At 51.2% G+C, this 23008-nt stretch overlaps 1 protein-coding gene across 1 annotated transcript in view; it reads left to right on the top strand.

Annotated features, from left to right (window-relative positions):
• Positions 1–23008, top strand: part of LOC144727884 (anoctamin-1-like) — a 58946-nt gene that overhangs the window by 29394 nt on the left and 6544 nt on the right. Inside the window, exons 14-18 of the mRNA XM_078607021.1 lie at positions 9716–9876; positions 15556–15638; positions 20699–20764; positions 21850–21921; positions 22535–22736. Coding sequence (XP_078463147.1) covers positions 9716–9876; positions 15556–15638; positions 20699–20764; positions 21850–21921; positions 22535–22736 — 584 coding nt within the window. The remainder of the gene's footprint in view (positions 1–9715; positions 9877–15555; positions 15639–20698; positions 20765–21849; positions 21922–22534; positions 22737–23008) is intronic.

Genomic DNA, 23008 nt, shown 5'->3' on the forward strand with positions numbered 1-23008 from the left:
CATTAAATCACGACTTTTTGCACCCGAAACGTCATGATTTAAGAAGAAGAAGAATGTTCGATATTGGATATTAACCCCACTTGGCGCGATCTCAGCGTGGTCCACCAACGCCGCTGCCGGCACGTGACCACTGCCATCACGTGACCGGGGCGCGACGGCGGCGACTCGGTGGGGGCCACCACCACCAGCGGCGGGCCTTCTGCTGCTGCTGCTGCTGCTGCTGCTGGACACCTGTGAAACAAGAGCTTCGTGGCTCATCAGATTTTCTTTCTCCAGGACAAATTAAGATTCTGATTCCGATTGACTTTCGGTCAAAATGGGAACCGTGTCGATGTTGTGTTTAGTCTATCATGCGATGTTAGACAAGCCAGCTTGCTGGCTGGCTCTGGTGGGTAGGCGAAAAAGTTTTGCTGACTGGCTGGGGACGACGGACGGATGGTCTCCCGCATGCACGTCGTCATACACACACAGCGTTGTTGGCGGACCGCGTTGAGTTGCCGCGCCTCTTCTTTCCGCCTCCTTCATCTACTCCAGCGTGTTCCTCGTTGCCAGGGGTAACACTCTATCCCAGTGTTCTTCATTGTGTAATGCGAGTGTAAATGGGGTTGTTGCTGGGCTCTGGTCCAATCACACGGCCCGGGGTATTGGGGGGCGGAGCCTGGTCTGCGGGGCGTGTGGGAGGGGCCACCGTTCACCTCGGCTCCAATGGGAGGCGAGGTGAATGGGGGCGGAGCCAGCGGGGTAGTATGGGAAGGCCGGATCTGACGATCCGGAAGGGGAGGAGTCAGGGTCACGTGGGGGGAATGTATATAAGTGGGAGCCCGGAAGAGATCGGGGCAGTCGGGGAAGTTAAGAGGCTGAGCCGCGTTGGGTGGTGAGGAAAGATCCGCGCCATCGGCCACGTGGCCGAAGGACCGCAGCACGCCATCGGCCATCGGAGTGCGGGAATAAAGGAGCTAACGGAGGAGCGTGCGTTCTTCATTGCAAGGGGTAACACACTATCCCTGTGTTCTTCATTGCAAGGGGTAACACTCAATCCCAGTGTTCTTCATTGCAAGGGGTAACTCTATCCCAGTGTTCTGCATTACAAGGGGTAACACACTATCCCAGTGTTCTTCATTGCAAGGGGTAACACTCTATCCCTGTGTTCTTCATTGCAAGGGGTAACACTCTATCCCAGTGTTCTTCATTACAAGGGGTAACACTCTATCCCTGTGTTCTTCATTACAAGGGGTAACACTCTATCCCTGTGTTCTTCATTACAAGGGGTAACTCTATCCCAGTGTTCTTCATTGCAAGGGGTAACACTCTATCCCTGTGTTCTTCATTACAAGGGGTAACACTCTATCCCAGTGTTCTTCATTGCAAGGGGTAACACTCTATCCCAGTGTTCTTCATTACAAGGGGTAACACTCTATCCCAGTGCTCTTCATTACAAGGGGTAACACTCTATCCCAGTGCTCTTCATTACAAGGGGTAACACTCTATCCCAGTGCTCTTCATTACAAGGGGTAACACTCTATCCCAGTGTTCTTCATTGCAAGGGGTAACACTCTATCCCAGTGTTCTTCATTACAAGGGGTAACACTCTATCCCAGTGTTCTTCATTGCAAGGGGTAACACACTATCCCTGTGTTCTTCATTGCAAGGGGTAATACTCTATCACAGTGCTCTTCATTGCAAGGGGTAACACACTATCCCAGTGCTCTTCATTGCAAGGGGTAACACACTATCCCAGTGCTCTTCATTGCAAGGGGTAACACACTATCCCTGTGTTCTTCATTGCAAGGGGTAACACTCTATCCCAGTGCTCTTCATTGCAAGGGGTAACACTCTATCCCAGTGCTCTTCATTGCAAGGGGTAACACTCTATCCCAGTGCTCTTCATTGCAAGGGGTAACACTCTATCCCAGTGCTCTTCATTGCAAGGGGTAACACTCTATCCCAGTGCTCTTCATTGCGAGGGGTAACACTCTATCCCAGTGCTCTTCATTGCAAGGGGTAACACTCTATCCCAGTGCTCTTCATTGCAAGGGGTAACACTCTATCCCAGTGCTCTTCATTGCAAGGGGTAACACTCTATCCCAGTGCTCTTCATTGCAAGGGGTAACACTCTATCCCAGTGTTCTTCATTGCAAGGGGTAACACTCTATCCCAGTGCTCTTCATTGCAAGGGGTAACACTCTATCCCAGTGGTCTTCATTGCAAGGGGTAACACTCTATCCCAGTGTTCTTCATTGCAAGGGGTAACACTCTATCCCAGTGTTCTTCATTGCAAGGGGTAACACTCTATCCCAGTGTTCTTCATTGCAAGGGGTAACACTCTATCCCAGTGCTCTTCATTGCAAGGGGTAACACTCTATCCCAGTGTTCTTCATTGCAAGGGGTAACACTCTATCCCAGTGCTCTTCATTGCAAGGGGTAACACTCTATCCCAGTGTTCTTCATTGCAAGGGGTAACACTCTATCCCAGTGCTCTTCATTGCAAGGGGTAACACTCTATCCCAGTGCTCTTCATTGCAAGGGGTAACACTCTATCCCAGTGCTCTTCATTGCAAGGGGTAACACTCTATCCCAGTGTTCTTCATTGCAAGGGGTAACACTCTATCCCAGTGCTCTTCATTGCAAGGGGTAACACTCTATCCCAGTGTTCTTCATTACAAGGGGTAACACTCTATCCCAGTGTTCTTCATTGCAAGGGGTAACACACTATCCCTGTGTTCTTCATTACAAGGGGTAACTCTATCCCAGTGTTCTTCATTGCAAGGGGTAACACTCTATCCCTGTGTTCTTCATTACAAGGGGTAACACTCTATCCCAGTGTTCTTCATTGCAAGGGGTAACACTCTATCCCAGTGTTCTTCATTACAAGGGGTAACACTCTATCCCAGTGCTCTTCATTACAAGGGGTAACACTCTATCCCAGTGCTCTTCATTACAAGGGGTAACACTCTATCCCAGTGCTCTTCATTACAAGGGGTAACACTCTATCCCAGTGTTCTTCATTGCAAGGGGTAACACTCTATCCCAGTGTTCTTCATTACAAGGGGTAACACTCTATCCCAGTGTTCTTCATTGCAAGGGGTAACTCTATCCCAGTGCTCTTCATTGCAAGGGGTAACACACTATCCCAGTGCTCTTCATTGCAAGGGGTAACACTCTATCCCAGTGCTCTTCATTGCAAGGGGTAACACACTATCCCTGTGTTCTTCATTGCAAGGGGTAACTCTATCCCAGTGCTCTTCATTGCAAGGGGTAACTCTATCCCAGTGCTCTTCATTGCAAGGGGTAACACACTATCCCAGTGCTCTTCATTGCAAGGGGTAACACACTATCCCAGTGCTCTTCATTGCAAGGGGTAACACACTATCCCTGTGTTCTTCATTGCAAGGGGTAACACTCTATCCAAGTGCTCTTCATTGCAAGGGGTAACACTCTATCCCAGTGCTCTTCATTGCAAGGGGTAACACTCTATCCCAGTGCTCTTCATTGCAAGGGGTAACACTCTATCCCAGTGCTCTTCATTGCAAGGGGTAACACTCTATCCCAGTGCTCTTCATTGCAAGGGGTAACACTCTATCCCAGTGCTCTTCATTGCAAGGGGTAACACTCTATCCCAGTGCTCTTCATTGCAAGGGGTAACACTCTATCCCAGTGCTCTTCATTGCAAGGGGTAACACTCTATCCCAGTGCTCTTCATTGCAAGGGGTAACACTCTATCCCAGTGCTCTTCATTGCAAGGGGTAACACTCTATCCCAGTGCTCTTCATTGCAAGGGGTAACACTCTATCCCAGTGTTCTTCATTGCAAGGGGTAACACTATCCCAGTGCTCTTCATTGCAAGGGGTAACACTCTATCCCAGTGGTCTTCATTGCAAGGGGTAACACTCTATCCCAGTGTTCTTCATTGCAAGGGGTAACACTCTATCCCAGTGTTCTTCATTGCAAGGGGTAACACTCTATCCCAGTGTTCTTCATTGCAAGGGGTAACACTCTATCCCAGTGCTCTTCATTGCAAGGGGTAACACTCTATCCCAGTGTTCTTCATTGCAAGGGGTAACACTCTATCCCAGTGTTCTTCATTGCAAGGGGTAACACTCTATCCCAGTGCTCTTCATTGCAAGGGGTAACACTCTATCCCAGTGTTCTTCATTGCAAGGGGTAACACTCTATCCCAGTGCTCTTCATTGCAAGGGGTAACACTCTATCCCAGTGCTCTTCATTGCAAGGGGTAACACTCTATCCCAGTGCTCTTCATTGCAAGGGGTAACACTCTATCCCAGTGTTCTTCATTGCAAGGGGTAACACTCTATCCCAGTGCTCTTCATTGCAAGGGGTAACACTCTATCCCAGTGTTCTTCATTACAAGGGGTAACACTCTATCCCAGTGCTCTTCATTGCAAGGGGTAACACTCTATCCCAGTGCTCTTCATTGCAAGGGGTAACACTCTATCCCAGTGCTCTTCATTGCAAGGGGTAACACTCTATCCCAGTGCTCTTCATTGCAAGGGGTAACACTCTATCCCAGTGCTCTTCATTGCGAGGGGTAACACTCTATCCCAGTGCTCTTCATTGCAAGGGGTAACACTCTATCCCAGTGCTCTTCATTGCAAGGGGTAACACTCTATCCCAGTGCTCTTCATTGCAAGGGGTAACACTCTATCCCAGTGCTCTTCATTGCAAGGGGTAACACTCTATCCCAGTGTTCTTCATTGCAAGGGGTAACACTCTATCCCAGTGCTCTTCATTGCAAGGGGTAACACTCTATCCCAGTGGTCTTCATTGCAAGGGGTAACACTCTATCCCAGTGTTCTTCATTGCAAGGGGTAACACTCTATCCCAGTGTTCTTCATTGCAAGGGGTAACACTCTATCCCAGTGTTCTTCATTGCAAGGGGTAACACTCTATCCCAGTGCTCTTCATTGCAAGGGGTAACACTCTATCCCAGTGTTCTTCATTGCAAGGGGTAACACTCTATCCCAGTGCTCTTCATTGCAAGGGGTAACACTCTATCCCAGTGTTCTTCATTGCAAGGGGTAACACTCTATCCCAGTGCTCTTCATTGCAAGGGGTAACACTCTATCCCAGTGCTCTTCATTGCAAGGGGTAACACTCTATCCCAGTGCTCTTCATTGCAAGGGGTAACACTCTATCCCAGTGTTCTTCATTGCAAGGGGTAACACTCTATCCCAGTGCTCTTCATTGCAAGGGGTAACACTCTATCCCAGTGTTCTTCATTACAAGGGGTAACACTCTATCCCAGTGTTCTTCATTGCAAGGGGTAACACACTATCCCTGTGTTCTTCATTACAAGGGGTAACTCTATCCCAGTGTTCTTCATTGCAAGGGGTAACACTCTATCCCTGTGTTCTTCATTACAAGGGGTAACACTCTATCCCAGTGTTCTTCATTGCAAGGGGTAACACTCTATCCCAGTGTTCTTCATTACAAGGGGTAACACTCTATCCCAGTGCTCTTCATTACAAGGGGTAACACTCTATCCCAGTGCTCTTCATTACAAGGGGTAACACTCTATCCCAGTGCTCTTCATTACAAGGGGTAACACTCTATCCCAGTGTTCTTCATTGCAAGGGGTAACACTCTATCCCAGTGTTCTTCATTACAAGGGGTAACACTCTATCCCAGTGTTCTTCATTGCAAGGGGTAACTCTATCCCAGTGCTCTTCATTGCAAGGGGTAACACACTATCCCAGTGCTCTTCATTGCAAGGGGTAACACTCTATCCCAGTGCTCTTCATTGCAAGGGGTAACACACTATCCCTGTGTTCTTCATTGCAAGGGGTAACTCTATCCCAGTGCTCTTCATTGCAAGGGGTAACTCTATCCCAGTGCTCTTCATTGCAAGGGGTAACACACTATCCCAGTGCTCTTCATTGCAAGGGGTAACACACTATCCCAGTGCTCTTCATTGCAAGGGGTAACACACTATCCCTGTGTTCTTCATTGCAAGGGGTAACACTCTATCCAAGTGCTCTTCATTGCAAGGGGTAACACTCTATCCCAGTGCTCTTCATTGCAAGGGGTAACACTCTATCCCAGTGCTCTTCATTGCAAGGGGTAACACTCTATCCCAGTGCTCTTCATTGCAAGGGGTAACACTCTATCCCAGTGCTCTTCATTGCAAGGGGTAACACTCTATCCCAGTGCTCTTCATTGCAAGGGGTAACACTCTATCCCAGTGCTCTTCATTGCAAGGGGTAACACTCTATCCCAGTGCTCTTCATTGCAAGGGGTAACACTCTATCCCAGTGCTCTTCATTGCAAGGGGTAACACTCTATCCCAGTGCTCTTCATTGCAAGGGGTAACACTCTATCCCAGTGCTCTTCATTGCAAGGGGTAACACTCTATCCCAGTGTTCTTCATTGCAAGGGGTAACACTATCCCAGTGCTCTTCATTGCAAGGGGTAACACTCTATCCCAGTGGTCTTCATTGCAAGGGGTAACACTCTATCCCAGTGTTCTTCATTGCAAGGGGTAACACTCTATCCCAGTGTTCTTCATTGCAAGGGGTAACACTCTATCCCAGTGTTCTTCATTGCAAGGGGTAACACTCTATCCCAGTGCTCTTCATTGCAAGGGGTAACACTCTATCCCAGTGTTCTTCATTGCAAGGGGTAACACTCTATCCCAGTGTTCTTCATTGCAAGGGGTAACACTCTATCCCAGTGCTCTTCATTGCAAGGGGTAACACTCTATCCCAGTGTTCTTCATTGCAAGGGGTAACACTCTATCCCAGTGCTCTTCATTGCAAGGGGTAACACTCTATCCCAGTGCTCTTCATTGCAAGGGGTAACACTCTATCCCAGTGCTCTTCATTGCAAGGGGTAACACTCTATCCCAGTGTTCTTCATTGCAAGGGGTAACACTCTATCCCAGTGCTCTTCATTGCAAGGGGTAACACTCTATCCCAGTGTTCTTCATTACAAGGGGTAACACTCTATCCCAGTGTTCTTCATTGCAAGGGGTAACACTCTATCCCAGTGTTCTTCATTACAAGGGGTAACACTCTATCCCAGTGCTCTTCATTACAAGGGGTAACACTCTATCCCAGTGTTCTTCATTGCAAGGGGTAACACTCTATCCCAGTGTTCTTCATTACAAGGGGTAACACTCTATCCCAGTGTTCTTCATTGCAAGGGGTAACTCTATCCCAGTGCTCTTCATTGCAAGGGGTAACACACTATCCCAGTGCTCTTCATTGCAAGGGGTAACACTCTATCCCAGTGCTCTTCATTGCAAGGGGTAACACACTATCCCTGTGTTCTTCATTGCAAGGGGTAACTCTATCCCAGTGCTCTTCATTGCAAGGGGTAACTCTATCCCAGTGCTCTTCATTGCAAGGGGTAACACACTATCCCAGTGCTCTTCATTGCAAGGGGTAACACACTATCCCAGTGCTCTTCATTGCAAGAGGTAACACACTATCCCTGTGTTCTTCATTGCAAGGGGTAACACTCTATCCCAGTGCTCTTCATTGCAAGGGGTAACACTCTATCTCAGTGCTCTTCATTGCAAGGGGTAACACTCTATCCCAGTGCTCTTCATTGCAAGGGGTAACACTCTATCCCAGTGCTCTTCATTGCAAGGGGTAACACTCTATCCCAGTGCTCTTCATTGCAAGGGGTAACACTCTATCCCAGTGCTCTTCATTGCAAGGGGTAACACTCTATCCCAGTGCTCTTCATTGCAAGGGGTAACACTCTATCCCAGTGCTCTTCATTGCAAGGGGTAACACTCTATCCCAGTGTTCTTCATTGCAAGGGGTAACACTCTATCCCAGTGCTCTTCATTGCAAGGGGTAACACTCTATCCCAGTGGTCTTCATTGCAAGGGGTAACACTCTATCCCAGTGTTCTTCATTGCAAGGGGTAACACTCTATCCCAGTGTTCTTCATTGCAAGGGGTAACACTCTATCCCAGTGTTCTTCATTGCAAGGGGTAACACTCTATCCCAGTGCTCTTCATTGCAAGGGGTAACACTCTATCCCAGTGCTCTTCATTGCAAGGGGTAACACTCTATCCCAGTGTTCTTCATTGCAAGGGGTAACACTCTATCCCAGTGCTCTTCATTGCAAGGGGTAACACTCTATCCCAGTGCTCTTCATTGCAAGGGGTAACACTCTATCCCAGTGGTCTTCATTGCAAGGGGTAACACTCTATCCCAGTGCTCTTCATTGCAAGGGGTAACACTCTATCCCAGTGTTCTTCATTGCAAGGGGTAACACTCTATCCCAGTGCTCTTCATTGCAAGGGGTAACACTCTATCCCAGTGGTCTTCATTGCAAGGGGTAACACTCTATCCCAGTGTTCTTCATTGCAAGGGGTAACACTCTATCCCAGTGTTCTTCATTGCAAGGGGTAACACTCTATCCCAGTGCTCTTCATTGCAAGGGGTAACACTCTATCCCAGTGTTCTTCATTGCAAGGGGTAACACTCTATCCCAGTGCTCTTCATTGCAAGGGGTAACACTCTATCCCAGTGCTCTTCATTGCAAGGGGTAACACTCTATCCCAGTGCTCTTCATTGCAAGGGGTAACACTCTATCCCAGTGGTCTTCATTGCAAGGGGTAACACTCTATCCCAGTGCTCTTCATTGCAAGGGGTAACACTCTATCCCAGTGTTCTTCATTGCAAGGGGTAACACTCTATCCCAGTGCTCTTCATTGCAAGGGGTAACACTCTATCCCAGTGGTCTTCATTGCAAGGGGTAACACTCTATCCCAGTGTTCTTCATTGCAAGGGGTAACACTCTATCCCAGTGTTCTTCATTGCAAGGGGTAACACTCTATCCCAGTGCTCTTCATTGCAAGGGGTAACACTCTATCCCAGTGTTCTTCATTGCAAGGGGTAACACTCTATCCCAGTGCTCTTCATTGCAAGGGGTAACACTCTATCCCAGTGTTCTTCATTGCAAGGGGTAACACTCTATCCCAGTGCTCTTCATTGCAAGGGGTAACACTCTATCCCAGTGCTCTTCATTGCAAGGGGTAACACTCTATCCCAGTGCTCTTCATTGCAAGGGGTAACACTCTATCCCAGTGCTCTTCATTGCAAGGGGTAACACTCTATCCCAGTGCTCTTCATTGCAAGGGGTAACACTCTATCCCAGTGTTCTTCATTGCAAGGGGTAACACTCTATCCCAGTGCTCTTCATTGCAAGGGGTAACACTCTATCCCAGTGGTCTTCATTGCAATGGGTAACACTCTATCCCAGTGCTCTTCATTGCAAGGGGTAACACTCTATCCCAGTGTTCTTCATTACAAGGGGTAACACTCTATCCCAGTGTTCTTCATTGCAAGGGGTAACACTCTATCCCAGTGTTCTTCATTGCAAGGGGTAACACACTATCCCAGTGTTCTTCATTGCAAGGGGTAACACTCTATCCCAGTGCTCTTCATTGCAAGGCCCCCACTGGCCACTGGCGGCCCCCCTGGTGGTCTTTAGCGCGTCCCCTGACGTGCGGCGTCCCCGACAAGACACACAGAGTGACAACACCACCCCATCATCACCCCATCATCACCATCATCGTCCTGCTGTCAAACCCAACATTGCTTTCAAACGTGCGGTGGCAGCCCTCGGGCTGATGACGTCTTATCGGCTCAAGTGCCCCCCCCCCGCCGCCCCCGCTCTGATGATCGACGAACACCGCTCGAGACCCTCCCCCCAACCCCCGCCCCTGTGCCCCCCACAGCACCGAGATGTGCGAGCGCGGCGTCAACCTCACCATGTGCCCGCTGTGCGACCGCCTCTGCGACTACTGGCGCCTCGACTCGGCGTGCGGCATGGCCCGCGCCAGCCACCTGTTCGACAACCCGGCCACGGTCGTCTTCTCCGTCGTGATGGCGCTCTGGGGTACACCACCACCACCACTACCACCACTACCACCACCACCACTACCACTACGACCACCACCACCACTACCATTACCACCACCACCACTACTACCACCACCACTACCACTACGACCACCACTTCCACCACCACCACTACCACCACCACCACTACTACCACCACCACTACCACTACGACCACCACCACCACTATCACCACCACTACCACCACTACCACCACTACTACCACTACGACCACCACCACTACGACCACCACTACCACCACCACCACTACCACCACCACCACTACCACCACCACCACTACCACCACTACCACCACCACTACCACTACGACCACCACCACCACTACCACCACCACTGCCACCACCACTGCCACCACCACTACTACCACCACTACCACCACTACCACCACCACTACTACCACCACCACTACCACCACCACTACCACCCCGCATGCTCTCGTCACACTGGAGGAGGCCGCGTGGTAGCTGAGTGCGGATGGAGGGAGGAGAGGGAGGAGAGGGATGGAGGAGACGGAGTGAGGGGGTGAGTGAGTGAGGGAGGCACCCGTCACGAGCCCCACCTCGGGCAGCTCGTGCTTGAGAGGAGTGTGCCCTGTCAGCTGCGGGCAGTGAGCGGGTGGAGATCGCCCACCTGACGCGATCCCCGTGGCGTCGTTCGCAAGAGTAGGGGCCACTGAGTGCCGGCGTCACGGTCAAAACAAATGTTGTCGCATTTTTACTTTAAGTAACGCCACAAAGTGACTCAGTGGTTTGTACGATGCAATCGACGCTCCCACCAGACTGCGACAACCTCGACAGGACACGCGCGTCAAATGATGGCCTTGGTGCGGTATATGATGATTACTTTTATAATGATTACTTTTGCTCTTGTTACGTTATCATATTCCCTCCACCCTGCAGCGAGAGATGTCCCCTTCAGTAGCTGCCACCACTGCCGACGGTATTGGGCTGTTGTCTATGAATCTCCATGTGTCTCTGTTGCTATCTGTGTAACTCTATGGATCTCTGTATGTAACTCTATGGATCTCTGTGTAACTCTATGGCTCTCTGTATGTAACTCTATGGATCTCTATGTAACTCTATGGCTCTATGTGTATCTCTATGGGTCTCTGTGTAACTCTATGGATCTCTGTGTGACTCTATGGATCTCTGTGTAACTCTATGGCTCTCCGTGTAACTCTATGGCTCTCTGCTGTTGGGCTGGTGGTCATCGTCCTTGTAACAGAGCTGCTCGGCTCAAAGTGGCCTTAAGTCAACTCAAGTCAATTTGTTTTTCTTAAACACGTGGCGCCTTTTTGGCATAAATCTGACACCCAAAGCGCCACGCGTTCAGAGTATTTGGCTGCTATAAATGTACACATGATCGGCCACTTCGCATGAGAGGCCACTTCGCATTTGTGGCCAAGTCGCTTCTGAAAAATAGCGATGTAGATCAGTGGGGTAAAATAAACATTCACTCGTTAAAACACACGTAAAAATAATCAATTCTATATAGTTCACAAAATGTTTTTTTATATGTATATTAAAGGCAAGTTGTGGCTTGAAATACTAAAGTCTGAGTCTGGGTACGGAGAAATATCTCACCCAGATGAAAATCTTACGGTTTCCAGACGCACCCTCGTGGTGAGAGCCCCAAATTGTTTCGATATTAAATCATCTTTTACATTTGTTTGGGCGGGGAGAGATGTGGCGATGAATCAATACCGAACCCAGAATAGCCCTCGAGGGCGGCATGGCGTGTCTCCCGTCAGACTGCTGACCGAGGGGAAGTCTCGTGAAAGGTTGACATGCCACGCGTCACTCGCGTCTTTTGCTTTGGTCGTGAATTACTTCTGCTCGCCGCGGATCACATCTCGATGTATAAGCCATCGTAACCCCCCTCCCCAACTACACACACACACAAAGATCTCCCGTGTAGCCTTGACACGGGAGATTACGAGCAGCACATAGGAAGGCTGGCACAGCACACGCTGTGATGATGATGGAACGCATCTCCTACCGCATAAAGCGAGGGAAACCTGTACGTCATCCTGTACGCCATCCTGTACGCCATCCTGTACGTCATATACAGTCCTGTGATTATACGCGATAGCCTCCAACCTGCTCTGGCATAATCACTCCCCACCCACCAATGCCAAACCCTCTCACCCCCCCCCCCCCAGCTTTCAGTCGTAACCCTGCCTCGAGTACCCCAAAACTGGCAGCATTCACCATCTCCCATCCCCCTTCTGGACCACCGACCCCACCACCACCGCCTCCTCCTCCCTCGCTCCCCTCCGCACGGCCGAGTGAGCCCCTTTGTGCTGCGCGCGGCTTGGGTTGAAGCGCTCCGGGTGCCGTGTCGCATCGCGAGCTCGGCCAGATCCCATTTCACTCAAATGGCTTCATCATCACGGCGGGGTGGGGAGGAGTGGAGGGAGGACGTGGGGGGAGAGGGTGGATGTGTGGAGGGGGCGAGGAGGAGAGGGCGACTTTCAGGGGACGCTGAGGATCGGTTTTCTCGTGAAGTGAAAGTCCCAATTAAACCCCCCCCCCCCCCCCCCGGAGGCTGAAATTGCAGGTCGCCTTCAATATTTGATGGACGCAGGAGCTGTGGCTCGCGTTGATTGGGCAGCGTTTGCGCTACGCCGCGCTTATCGAACCCAGCCAGCCGAGTTCGATTCCCGCCCAGGGCCACCAACACCAGCGACGATTATCTGAACCGGTCTGGGACCTCCCCCTCGGTTGACTCAGCCTTAAGTGGGTACCTGGAGCGGTGTGTAAACATCGCCACTGTGCGTTAATGGAGGCCACGGCACTCGCCCCGTGTGGCCACGACCTGACGGGAATCCACGGCACAGAGCACTGGGAAGTTCTGTTCACGTGAAAGCCCCTCCAGAAGGTCAGGGCTGCGTGTTGGGCCTGGCCCTACGGGCCGCATGCCCCGTCGTTACGTGGATTGCTTTTTGTTGTTGTTGTTGTGGTCCTCCCGTGTTTTCCTCCACATGGAGAATCATGCGTGTAGATTATTTTAGATTCTTTTGCGGCTATAAATGTCCACGCGATGAGCCATTCCGATGAGTTATGATTTGTGGCCAGGTCGCTTCTGAAAAATAAGCTAATAGCTCAATGGGCTTTAGCTGGTAAGGTAAAAAAATAGCAACATTTTATTTGTATAGTCTAAGTGATTGTCTGTCCACTGACTGACAACCAGCGAGTCGTCTTCAGCACTTTCTCAGTAACAATGTCCTGCTTGTCAGTAACAATGTCTTGCTTGTCAGTAGCAATGCCTTGCTTGCCATGAATGCACCACATACTGCGCTGCTGATCTCGTCAAGGAGTATAAAACCACCATCACGCGAACTGCGCCCATCCTCGCAGCGGCTTTTGGCTGCTAAGCCATCGAACACCGCATCATCATCGCGCACTTTCAGATGTGCTTCTGCGGCCGTCTGGAACGCTATTCCTTCCGATATCAGGAAGCTACTGGGAGCTATGCGCCGTTAAATCATTGAGATTGACAAACTCGTTTCTTGAGAACTGCTTTCTGTGTTTAGTTTGTTGTCCTTCTCCCGCACCTCCCACTAGCACGGCTGGCTACGTACGGTGCGAAAGACGTTCAACGTCCAGCCTTGCCTGAGAGCCCCGACCCGTGACGGTCTCTCACTGCGTCTCCAGACGCCTTTAGCAGAGTCCTGGTTAGCGATGTTGACAGATATAGCCCGGTGTGCCTTACCTGGTAAAATAACATCGTGAAAACATTAAATAAAGATCAAAATCACATCGCGAAAACATTAAATAAACATCAAAATATCATCGTGAAAACATTAAATAAACATCAAAATAACATCGTGAAAACATTAAATAAAGATCAAAATCACATCGCGAAAACATTAAATAAACATCAAAATATCATCGTGAAAACATTAAATAAACATCAAAATAACATCGTGAAAACATTAAATAAACATCAAAATAACATCGCCACAACATGAAATCAACATCAAAATAACATCGTGAAAACATTAAATAAAGATCAAAATCACATCGCGAAAACATTAAATAAACATCAAAATATCATCGTGAAAACATTAAATAAACATCAAAATAACATCGTGAAAACATTAAATAAACATCAAAATAACATCGCGAAAACATTAAATAAACATCAAAATAACATCGCGACAACATGAAATAAACATCAAAATAACATCGCGAAAACATGAAATAAACATCAAAATCACATCGCGACAACATTGTTTCAATGAGTTGAATAGTTCAACCGTCGCCCTGCGAGGCGCTGCGGCTGAAGGGCCTCGCCCGCTCTCCACGCGGCGATGGGGAGCAGCTCGGCCACGCGCGTGCACCACCACAGCGTCAGGTTACGCGCGCGCGCGTGCGTCACTCAGCGCCCAATTGACCAATCAACCCGCGACGCGGCCGAGTGAGCCGAGCGGCGTCTCGATGCGAAAGGGGACGGAGGAGAATCGGCTGCAGGGAGGAGGCGCGCGGCCCCGCGATGCGGCCCCTTGCGGAGGGGGCTGCACGCGGTTTGGGAGTGAATGGCGAAGTGCCGTCGACCTCAATCGCCCGTGTCACCAGACCCCGATCTTCAGTGGCCGCGCACCGGCGAGGCCATTCGCACGTCCGCGTGGCACGGTCGACGTGGCACGGAGTTGGCCGCCCTTAAGAGAGTGGACAACAACAACAGCAACAGCAAAAGTAAACAAATCACTTTAAAATAAATATACGAATTAAACGAACCTATTTTGTCTCTTGACCAGGTAATGCCCACTGAGCTATTAGCAGAGGTGGGACAAAGTCATTGTTATGCAAGTCCAAGTCGAGTCGCAAGTCATCAAATTCATAACTCGAGTCTGACTCGAGTCCAAGTCACATGACTCGAGTCCACATCTCATAGGTGGGACAAAGTCATTGTTATGCAAGTCCAAGTCGAGTCGCAAGTCATCAAATTCATGACTCGAGTCTGACTCGAGTCCAAGTCACATGACTCGAGTCCACACCTCTGGCTATTAGTATATACTTGTTCAGAAGCGACCTGGCCACAAATGATAGCTCGGCCAAGTGGCTCGTCACGTGGACATGCAGAGCAGCCAAAGTAATCCAGACACGCTCAAGGCGTGCCTCTCGCAACGTGGAGGGGAGAGAGACCGCGAGCACCCTCCTGGAAGAGAGCCGTGCGACTCAGCGGGGCTCTCCTGTTCGCACAGTAGCACAAGTCGTGTATGTAGCTACCATACATATACTACATATGTATTAGCTACTACATATGTAGTAGCTACTACATATGTAGTAGCTACTACATATGTAGCTACTTCATATGTAGATACTACATATGTAGTAGCCGCACTTTCAAGGGCCCCGCGCTAAATGCTTTCAAGCTATCAATTCCGGTTCAGTGATTCTGCACTTTCTCTATTATTATAGTACTATACCCCCTTCAACTTTGACGAACGACTGGGTGTTTAAGGTTTGTCGTATTATCTGGCTCTATAACAAATGAGAAATACAATTACTTTACCATGCGAGTAAATAAATAAAAAATGTGTTTTACTATTTACTTATTTATTAATTTAGGGCCCCTTTACAACATCATGCTCCAGGCCCCGCACTCGCTTCACCCGGCACTGCCCCCGCGTGTGTCTGTGTGTGCCCAGCGGCGATGTTCATGGAGCACTGGAAGCGACATCAGATGCAGCTCAACTACCACTGGGACATGGCCGGCTTCGAAGAGGAGGAGGTAACGCGATGGAGCACTCGCGCGGGGTCATCGGGGGTCATCGGGGGTCACGGGGGTCACGGTCACAGATGTGCACGGGCAGGGGGGAGGGAGGGGTCACGAGACCCCACTCGGTGTACCGCCGTCCGTCACGTGATTGACGCACGCGGTCTCGGCACAATCTGCTCGGCGCTCTTCCCTGCGAGGCCCACTGGGCCCCTGGCGGCCTCCAGTGCGGCCCCTGACAATAGCCGGACGTGACGCCAACCCCGTGCAGGCAGCGTGGCGGCCCTCGTCACACTGATGGTGTCTTATCGGCGACAGTGCACACCCCCCCCCCCCCCTGAAAGTGAGTGAAGGCCGCTGCTGTAGACGAACCAAATGGAGAATTCAGGGACACCCCCCCCCCCCCCACACATAGGAGCTCGTGGGGCCCCTGAATCGTGAAGATGATAACACAATTTGATCAAACTGGGCTCTTGTTACCGCATCGCCACGGTGCCTCGTAGGCCGCGGGCTCCTGTGCGTTGGTGGTCGCCTATCCCAGCGCTGTCCAGTCTCGACACCTGCTGAGATTGCAAGGTCCGACGGAAATGGGCCAATTCCCCGTGTGGTTGAACACTTCCCTGTGTGTGTCCACACAGTAGGGCAATCGGCTTTAATGAGGTCTACCTGCACGAGAGATAAGACAAAGATCCCCGTGTAGCCTGACCTGACTTTTAGGGCAAGTGCTGTTCGCGAATGTCACCTATGAATGCCGATACGGCACACGAGGGGGTGGGTGGCCAGCACCACGCCCGGCCGCCTTTGTCTCCCCAGTAGCGATGTTTACACACCGCACCTGGGTACTCGTTTGAGGCTGAGTTGGGGAGCCACGCATGCGGTATGCATTATTGCCTATTCTCTATCCACTGCTGGATGAAGTATTGGGCAAATATATGTGTGCATGTGCGTATGTAGTGCGCACACGCACACACACACACACGTATGTACGTGTGCACACACACACGTATGTACGCGCGCACACACACACACGTACGCACGCGCACACACACACACGTATGTACGTGCGCACACGCACACACACACACGTATGTTGACGCGGCGATACGTCTTGCACGTGGGATCCGCGCTCGTATTCGATTGGCGATTCTCGATCCACTGCTGGATGAACATGTTGCGTATGTATGTGCTTGCGCTTGCCTATTTTTGTGTATATATTTAATTTTTTGAAGCGTGATGCATAATGCATCGGTGCACACGCGCATGTCAACTCAACACACTCGTCAATAACACACGCGCGCTCTGTGTGTGTGTGTGGCCTTAAAAGGAAAATACATAGTAGGCGACGTTTCGGGTAACGGCCCTTCGTACCATGAGAACCATTTTCCCAAGAAAGGCCATTACTTGAAATAGGGCTATCGCCTGAAACGTCGCCTATATTCTATCTGTGTTCCGTCTAACGCAACACAGCGTTGTTGACTCGAGTTGAGATGTTTGTGCATAATGCAGTCCGTGTTTGTACACAAAATTCGACTGCTATGCCAAAGTGTTCCAACGCAGTGTACACACGTGTGCGCACATGTACGTGTATACATGTGTACCTGAACGTGTGTACACGTGTGCGCGCGCGTGTATATGTATGTGTGTGTGCACGTGTGTGCACGTGTGTGCATGTGTGTGTGTGAGTGCATTGCTTGACTGTGTAACGCGCCTCTCCGCTTGTGTTCGACTGAATGCCCCGCCTCGGCAAACGGCTTTGCCCGCTCTAACGCGCCTCGCCTGGCCGTCTGGCACCCGCGTCGCTCTCCCACACAGGGCCTCGATCAGGTGCGCTTAGCACACATGCACACGCACACACACACACGCGCATGCACACACACACATGCACACACATGCACATGCACACACATGCACACACATGCGCATGCACACACGCGCATGTACACACGCATGCACACACATGCACACACACATGCGCGTGCACATACACACACACACACATGCACACACACATGCGTTTCCACACATGCATACACACACACACAAATGCACGCGAGCCCACGTATCCACATATACAGACACGTGCGCATGCACACACACACGTGAAGCATGCACACACACGCATGCACACACACACGCACATACATACACACACGCATGCACACACACACACACGCACGGACACACGCACGCCAGCCCACACATACATCCGCCGGCGTTCGTTACTAAGTTGCGGTGACATGACCAGGGCGCCTGTGCCAGGCTAGGTGCGCCTTGAGGCCAAGTGAAGTGTTGATGACTAGCTGCTGCTGACAGAAGGTCCCGGGACAGGTCCAGGTGGTTTGGGCTTACTGACTGCGATGATTTGCACCACCTTTGTTCCCCACTGTGCTCACTTGCTATATTTTATCCACCCTGCGCCCCGCTCATTGTTGTGAACGTCGTTCCACGTGTACATACAAGACAAAGATCCCCCGTATAGCCTGAACAGACTTCTAGGGCAAGTTCTGTTAGCGAGTGGCACCTATGAATGCCGGCATGGCACACCAAGGGGTGGGTGGCCAGCACCACGCCCGGTCGCCTTTGTCTCCCCAGTGGCGATGTTTACTACACACCGCTACACCAGGTACTCTTTTGAGGCTGAGCCGACCTAGGGGAGGTCCGGACCAGTTCCGATCATCGTCACCGGCGTTGGTGGCCGTGAGTGGCATGCAAATTCGTGCGTTTCGAGTATTTGGCTGCTATAAATGTCCACGTGATGAGCCACTTTGTTGAACCATAGGGGTGGCCAAGCCGCTTCTGAAACATAGCGACGCAGATCAGTGGGGTATTCTGCATAGCTCAGTGGGGCCTTAGTAGCTGTGCAAATAACCACGAGAAATTGTCGTCGTTTCAAAGTGGCCAAACGTCGCCACCTGGTGCCGACTGAGCGCAAGTCATTCCCTGTCGCCGACAATGAAGCGATCGTTCTCTGTGTGCTCTGACGAAGGGCCATTGCCCGAAGCGTTGTCTATTATGTGCCTGTTTTATGTTATATATAGGAGGCGATGTTTGTTGACAATTTGAAGGGACACATGTGCAGGGTGGCCCAACAGTCAGGACTCGTAGGGTTTATTGTATTTATTCTAACCCATCACATTATAGGGTTGTTTAATTTATTTTAACAAACGCTCAAACGGACGTCCGTTAACATTCATGCATGGTGCACGAATTCGATTTTGAGAAATAATTTGGGACTGTTTTGTCAAATGCCTTTTTATTAGCATGCACACAAAACCGACTTGAGTCAGTCATATCTCTGTTTTAAAATGTCATCTGAAAAACTAATAATGACAACGGGTAAAGTAATAACTTAAATATCAAACAATCAACATATATCAATGCCGGTTTTAGAATAAATGAAATAACCCTACGTGTCCCAGACTCTTGTGCCATCCTGTGCGATGGTAATACTAATAACACCCACAGCGCACACCCAGCATATTGGTGATCATGGGAACAACACACGTGTGTGTAGTTGTGTAGCTCAGGCATATTGGTGATCATGGGAACAACACACGTGTATCACAACACGTGTGTGTAGTTGTGTAGCTCAGGCATATTGGTGATCATGGGAACAACACACGTGTATCACAACACGTGTGTGTAGTTGTGTAGCTCAGGCATATTGGTGATCATGGGAACAACACACGTGTATCACAACACGTGTGTTTAGTTGTGTAGCCCAGGCATATTGGTGATCATGAGAACAACACACGTGTGTGTAGTTGTGTAGCTCAGGCATATTGGTGATCATGGGAACAACACACGTGTATCACAACACGTGTGTGTAGTTGTGTAGCTCAGGCATATTGGTGATCATGGGAACAACACACGTGTGTGTAGTTGTGTGGCCCAGGCATATTGGTGATCATGGGAACAACACACGTGTATCACAACACGTGTGTTTAGTTGTGTAGCCCAGGCATATTGGTGATCATGAGAACAACACACGTGTGTGTAGTTGTGTAGCCCAGGCATATTGGTGATCATGGGAACAACATACATGTATCACAGCCCGTGTGTTTGTGTGTAGTTGTGTATCTCAGGCATATTGGTGATCATGGGAACAACACACGTGTGTGTAGTTGTGTAGCCCAGGCATATTGGTGATCATGGGAACAACACACGTGTATCACAGCCCGTGTGTTGTTCTCATAACAACCCAAGGGATCTGGGAAGTGGCGGTTGAGACCCCTGACCTGCTGAGCCACCGCGCCTCCACTCGAGGCTGCTCTTCTCCTCTTGCGCGTGGCCGCGTGTAGCCGCGGGGCCCAGGAGCTCTCGGTGGCCATGCCGAGGTCTGCTGCTTGCTGGCGCTCGCCACGACCAGAGCGGGCTTCAGGAGTCGGATCGAGTCCGTGGCGTCCTCCGTTGAAGGAGCGCAGATTACAAAGTGTGGACTGTTTGGCCCATAGTTGAGGTTACGTGGCACCACAATCGCACTGCTACGGCTTTTATTGAAATGTCCATTCATGGAGGAGATGTCGCGCAGCAGCATCGGCCTGGCCATGATTCTTCTGCTGCGATGTCTTCAAGGAGGACGAGGTGTGCGATGACGTTTTGGCGTTGGTATTCTGGACGTTGATGGGGCGCGTGTGTTGTCTGGTGGTGCTGGTGGTGCTGGTGGTGCTGGTGGTGCTGGTGGTGCTGGTGCTGGTGGTGGTGCTGTTGCTGGTGGTGGTGGTGGTGGTGCTGGTGCTGGTGGTGTTTCTGGTGGTGCTGGTGGTGGTGCTGGTGGTGGTGGTGGTGCTGGTGGTGTGTCTGGTGGTGCTGGTGGTGGTGGTGGTGGTGGTGCTGGTGCTGGTGGTGTTTCTGGTGGTGCTGGTGGTGGTGGTGCTGGTGGTGGTGGTGGTGCTGGTGGTGGTGGTGCTGGTGGTGGTGGTGGTGCTGGTGGTTGTGGTGGTGGTGGTGGTGCTGGTGATGGTGCTGGTGGTGGTGCTGGTGTTGGTGCTGGTGCTGGTGTTGGTGCTGGTGCTGGTGGTGGTGGTGGTGCTGGTGCTGGTGGTGGTGCTGGTGTTGGTGGTGCGCGTGTGCAGGACGCGGCGCGCGTGGAGTACGAGATGAAGCTGCGTGAGGTGTGCAAGGGCAAGGAGGGACAGGCGGTGAGTGCAGCTGTGGCACAGCGGGCGGCGCGCTGCGCTACAAACGCGGCGGCGACCCCCAAAGTTCGGTTCCCCGCTCACGGTCAACGCCGCTGACGAACGTCCGAACCGGTCATGGTGACCTCCCCGAGGTCGAACGAGTCTTTGACGACTTCCTGCTGCCGTGTGTCGATATCGGCACTGGGAGAGGCAAAGGCGGCCGGTGCTCGCTGACAGCACGTCACGTGTCCCAGCAGTCTCTGTAAGGCCTACACGGATATCACTCGACACTCGATTGTATTTCGGCCGGGAATCAAACTCCGAGAGTCCCACCTGGGTTCAAGGTGCAGTAGCGCTAACCACTGCACCACCGCTCCCACCGTGTGAATGAACAGTTCTAAATTCACGTGAACTTTATCGAGTTATAATCAAGCTCGTGCACGTGCTAATCCACTGCAGTGTACACGGTGTGTCCTGTTCTACAGCTCCCGAGTAACTTCGTGGCATTCGCTATGAAAAAAATCATCATCCTAAGTTAAATGTAAATAGTATCTTCATACGCGCAGGTGTGCCCTGTTGCAATTTTCATGAGATTTAAAGTAAAAATATTAGTAATTATTTTGAACTGTATAGTTGTTGTTTGTCGATCGCTTTGATTGACGTCGTTTCGATATTCGTCGTCGCACCTCTCAGGAACTCATCCCCTCCCCTTCTCCCGACGTAAACCGGGGTATGCCTGTGGTTGAAAATGTGAGTGTGTGTGTGCGTGTGTGTGCTTGTGTGTGTGCGTGTGTGTGTGTGTGTGCGTGTGTGCGTGCGTGTGTGAGTGCGTGTGTGTGCGTGTGTGTGTGCGTGTGTGTGTGCGTGTATGTGCGTGTGTGTGCGCGTGTGCGTGCATGTGGGAGTGCGTGTGTGAGTGTGTGTGTGCGTGTGTGAGTGCGTGTGTGTGTGTGTGTGCGTGTGTGTGCGTGCGTGTGCGTGTATGTGTGCGTGTGTGCGTGTGTGTGTGTGTGTGTGCGTGCGTGTATTTGTGTGCGTGTATGTGTGTGTGTGCGCGTGTGTGCGTGCGTGTGTGCGTGTGTGTGCGTGTGTGTGCCCCCCGCTAGAGTCACGCCAAGTTGACCTGGCGTGACCGCCTGCCCAGCTACTGCCTCTCACTCTCCTCCGTGCTGCTCATGGTGGGTGAACGAGTCACGCACGTGCCTGGGCAGCGGGGGGGGGGGGAGGGTTCGGAACTCTACAAACGTCGCCCCCCCCCACCTGTCCCCACAGTGCCAGCCGTGTCCATGCAACGATTGCATTGCAACTGAAAAATCTTAACATACATTTTATTTGTAAAAATAAACCCAATTTCCGTGGCGGAAGGGTCCTTCTGAATACTGACCCCGTGACTCAGCCGCTATCGGGTCAGCTTGGAGGAGGGATTGTAGGCGTAAGGCACTACCACTAGGAGTACAAGGTACGCCGATCCATAAAAACACAACGGTACTATCCCACATGTTCCTGTAATCCGATAGTTGCCGGAACAGCGAATCCGACTGTGAGGGCTAAATGGATCGGTGGTCTTTCCTCCGCACACCTCCTCACTCTGGGTCCCCCATCCACGTGACCCACGTCTCCACACTCCCCAATCACCACGTGATGTATTCTCACCCCGTGCACGACCCATGCCCCCCTCTTACCACCCTCTAACCAATACCCTTAACACGTGCCCCGTGCCCTGTACCCACTACCCACGCCCGTGCCCTCTACCCGTGCCCCCCCCCCTCCCCAACCCGCGTGCCCACCCAGACGGGCGTCACCTTCTCCGTGCTCGTGGGCATCATCCTGTACCGCGTGAGCGTCGCGGCCGCCATGGCCGTGAGCCCGAGCGAGGCGACGCGCTCCGGCTCGCGCGCCGTCGTCATGGCGACCGCCGTGCTCATCAACCTGGTGCTCATCCTCGTGCTGGACGAGGTGTACGCGGCGGTGGCGCGGGCACTCACCGTCATGGGTGCGGCAGGAGCGGAGGCTGCGCCTCGTCGTCGTCGCGACCGTCACCTCGTCGTCCGTGTCCTCACCCATCGTCAGCCATCGTCATCGCTCATCGTCGTCACGAGCCGTCGTCGCTACCGTTACCCCCATCATCTGCGTCATAACTCCTCGTCATCGCTCATCGTTATCATTATCGCGACCATTGCCACATCGTCACGATCATCGCTGGACGACGTCAGTACCGTGTTTGTATTTCACCAGGATAGGATGGCAGCGATAAACGAGCTCCAC

The sequence above is a fragment of the Lampetra planeri genome, chromosome 27, assembly GCF_965212315.1.
Source record: "Lampetra planeri chromosome 27, kcLamPlan1.2.h2, whole genome shotgun sequence".
Lineage (NCBI taxonomy): Eukaryota > Metazoa > Chordata > Hyperoartia > Petromyzontiformes > Petromyzontidae > Lampetra > Lampetra planeri.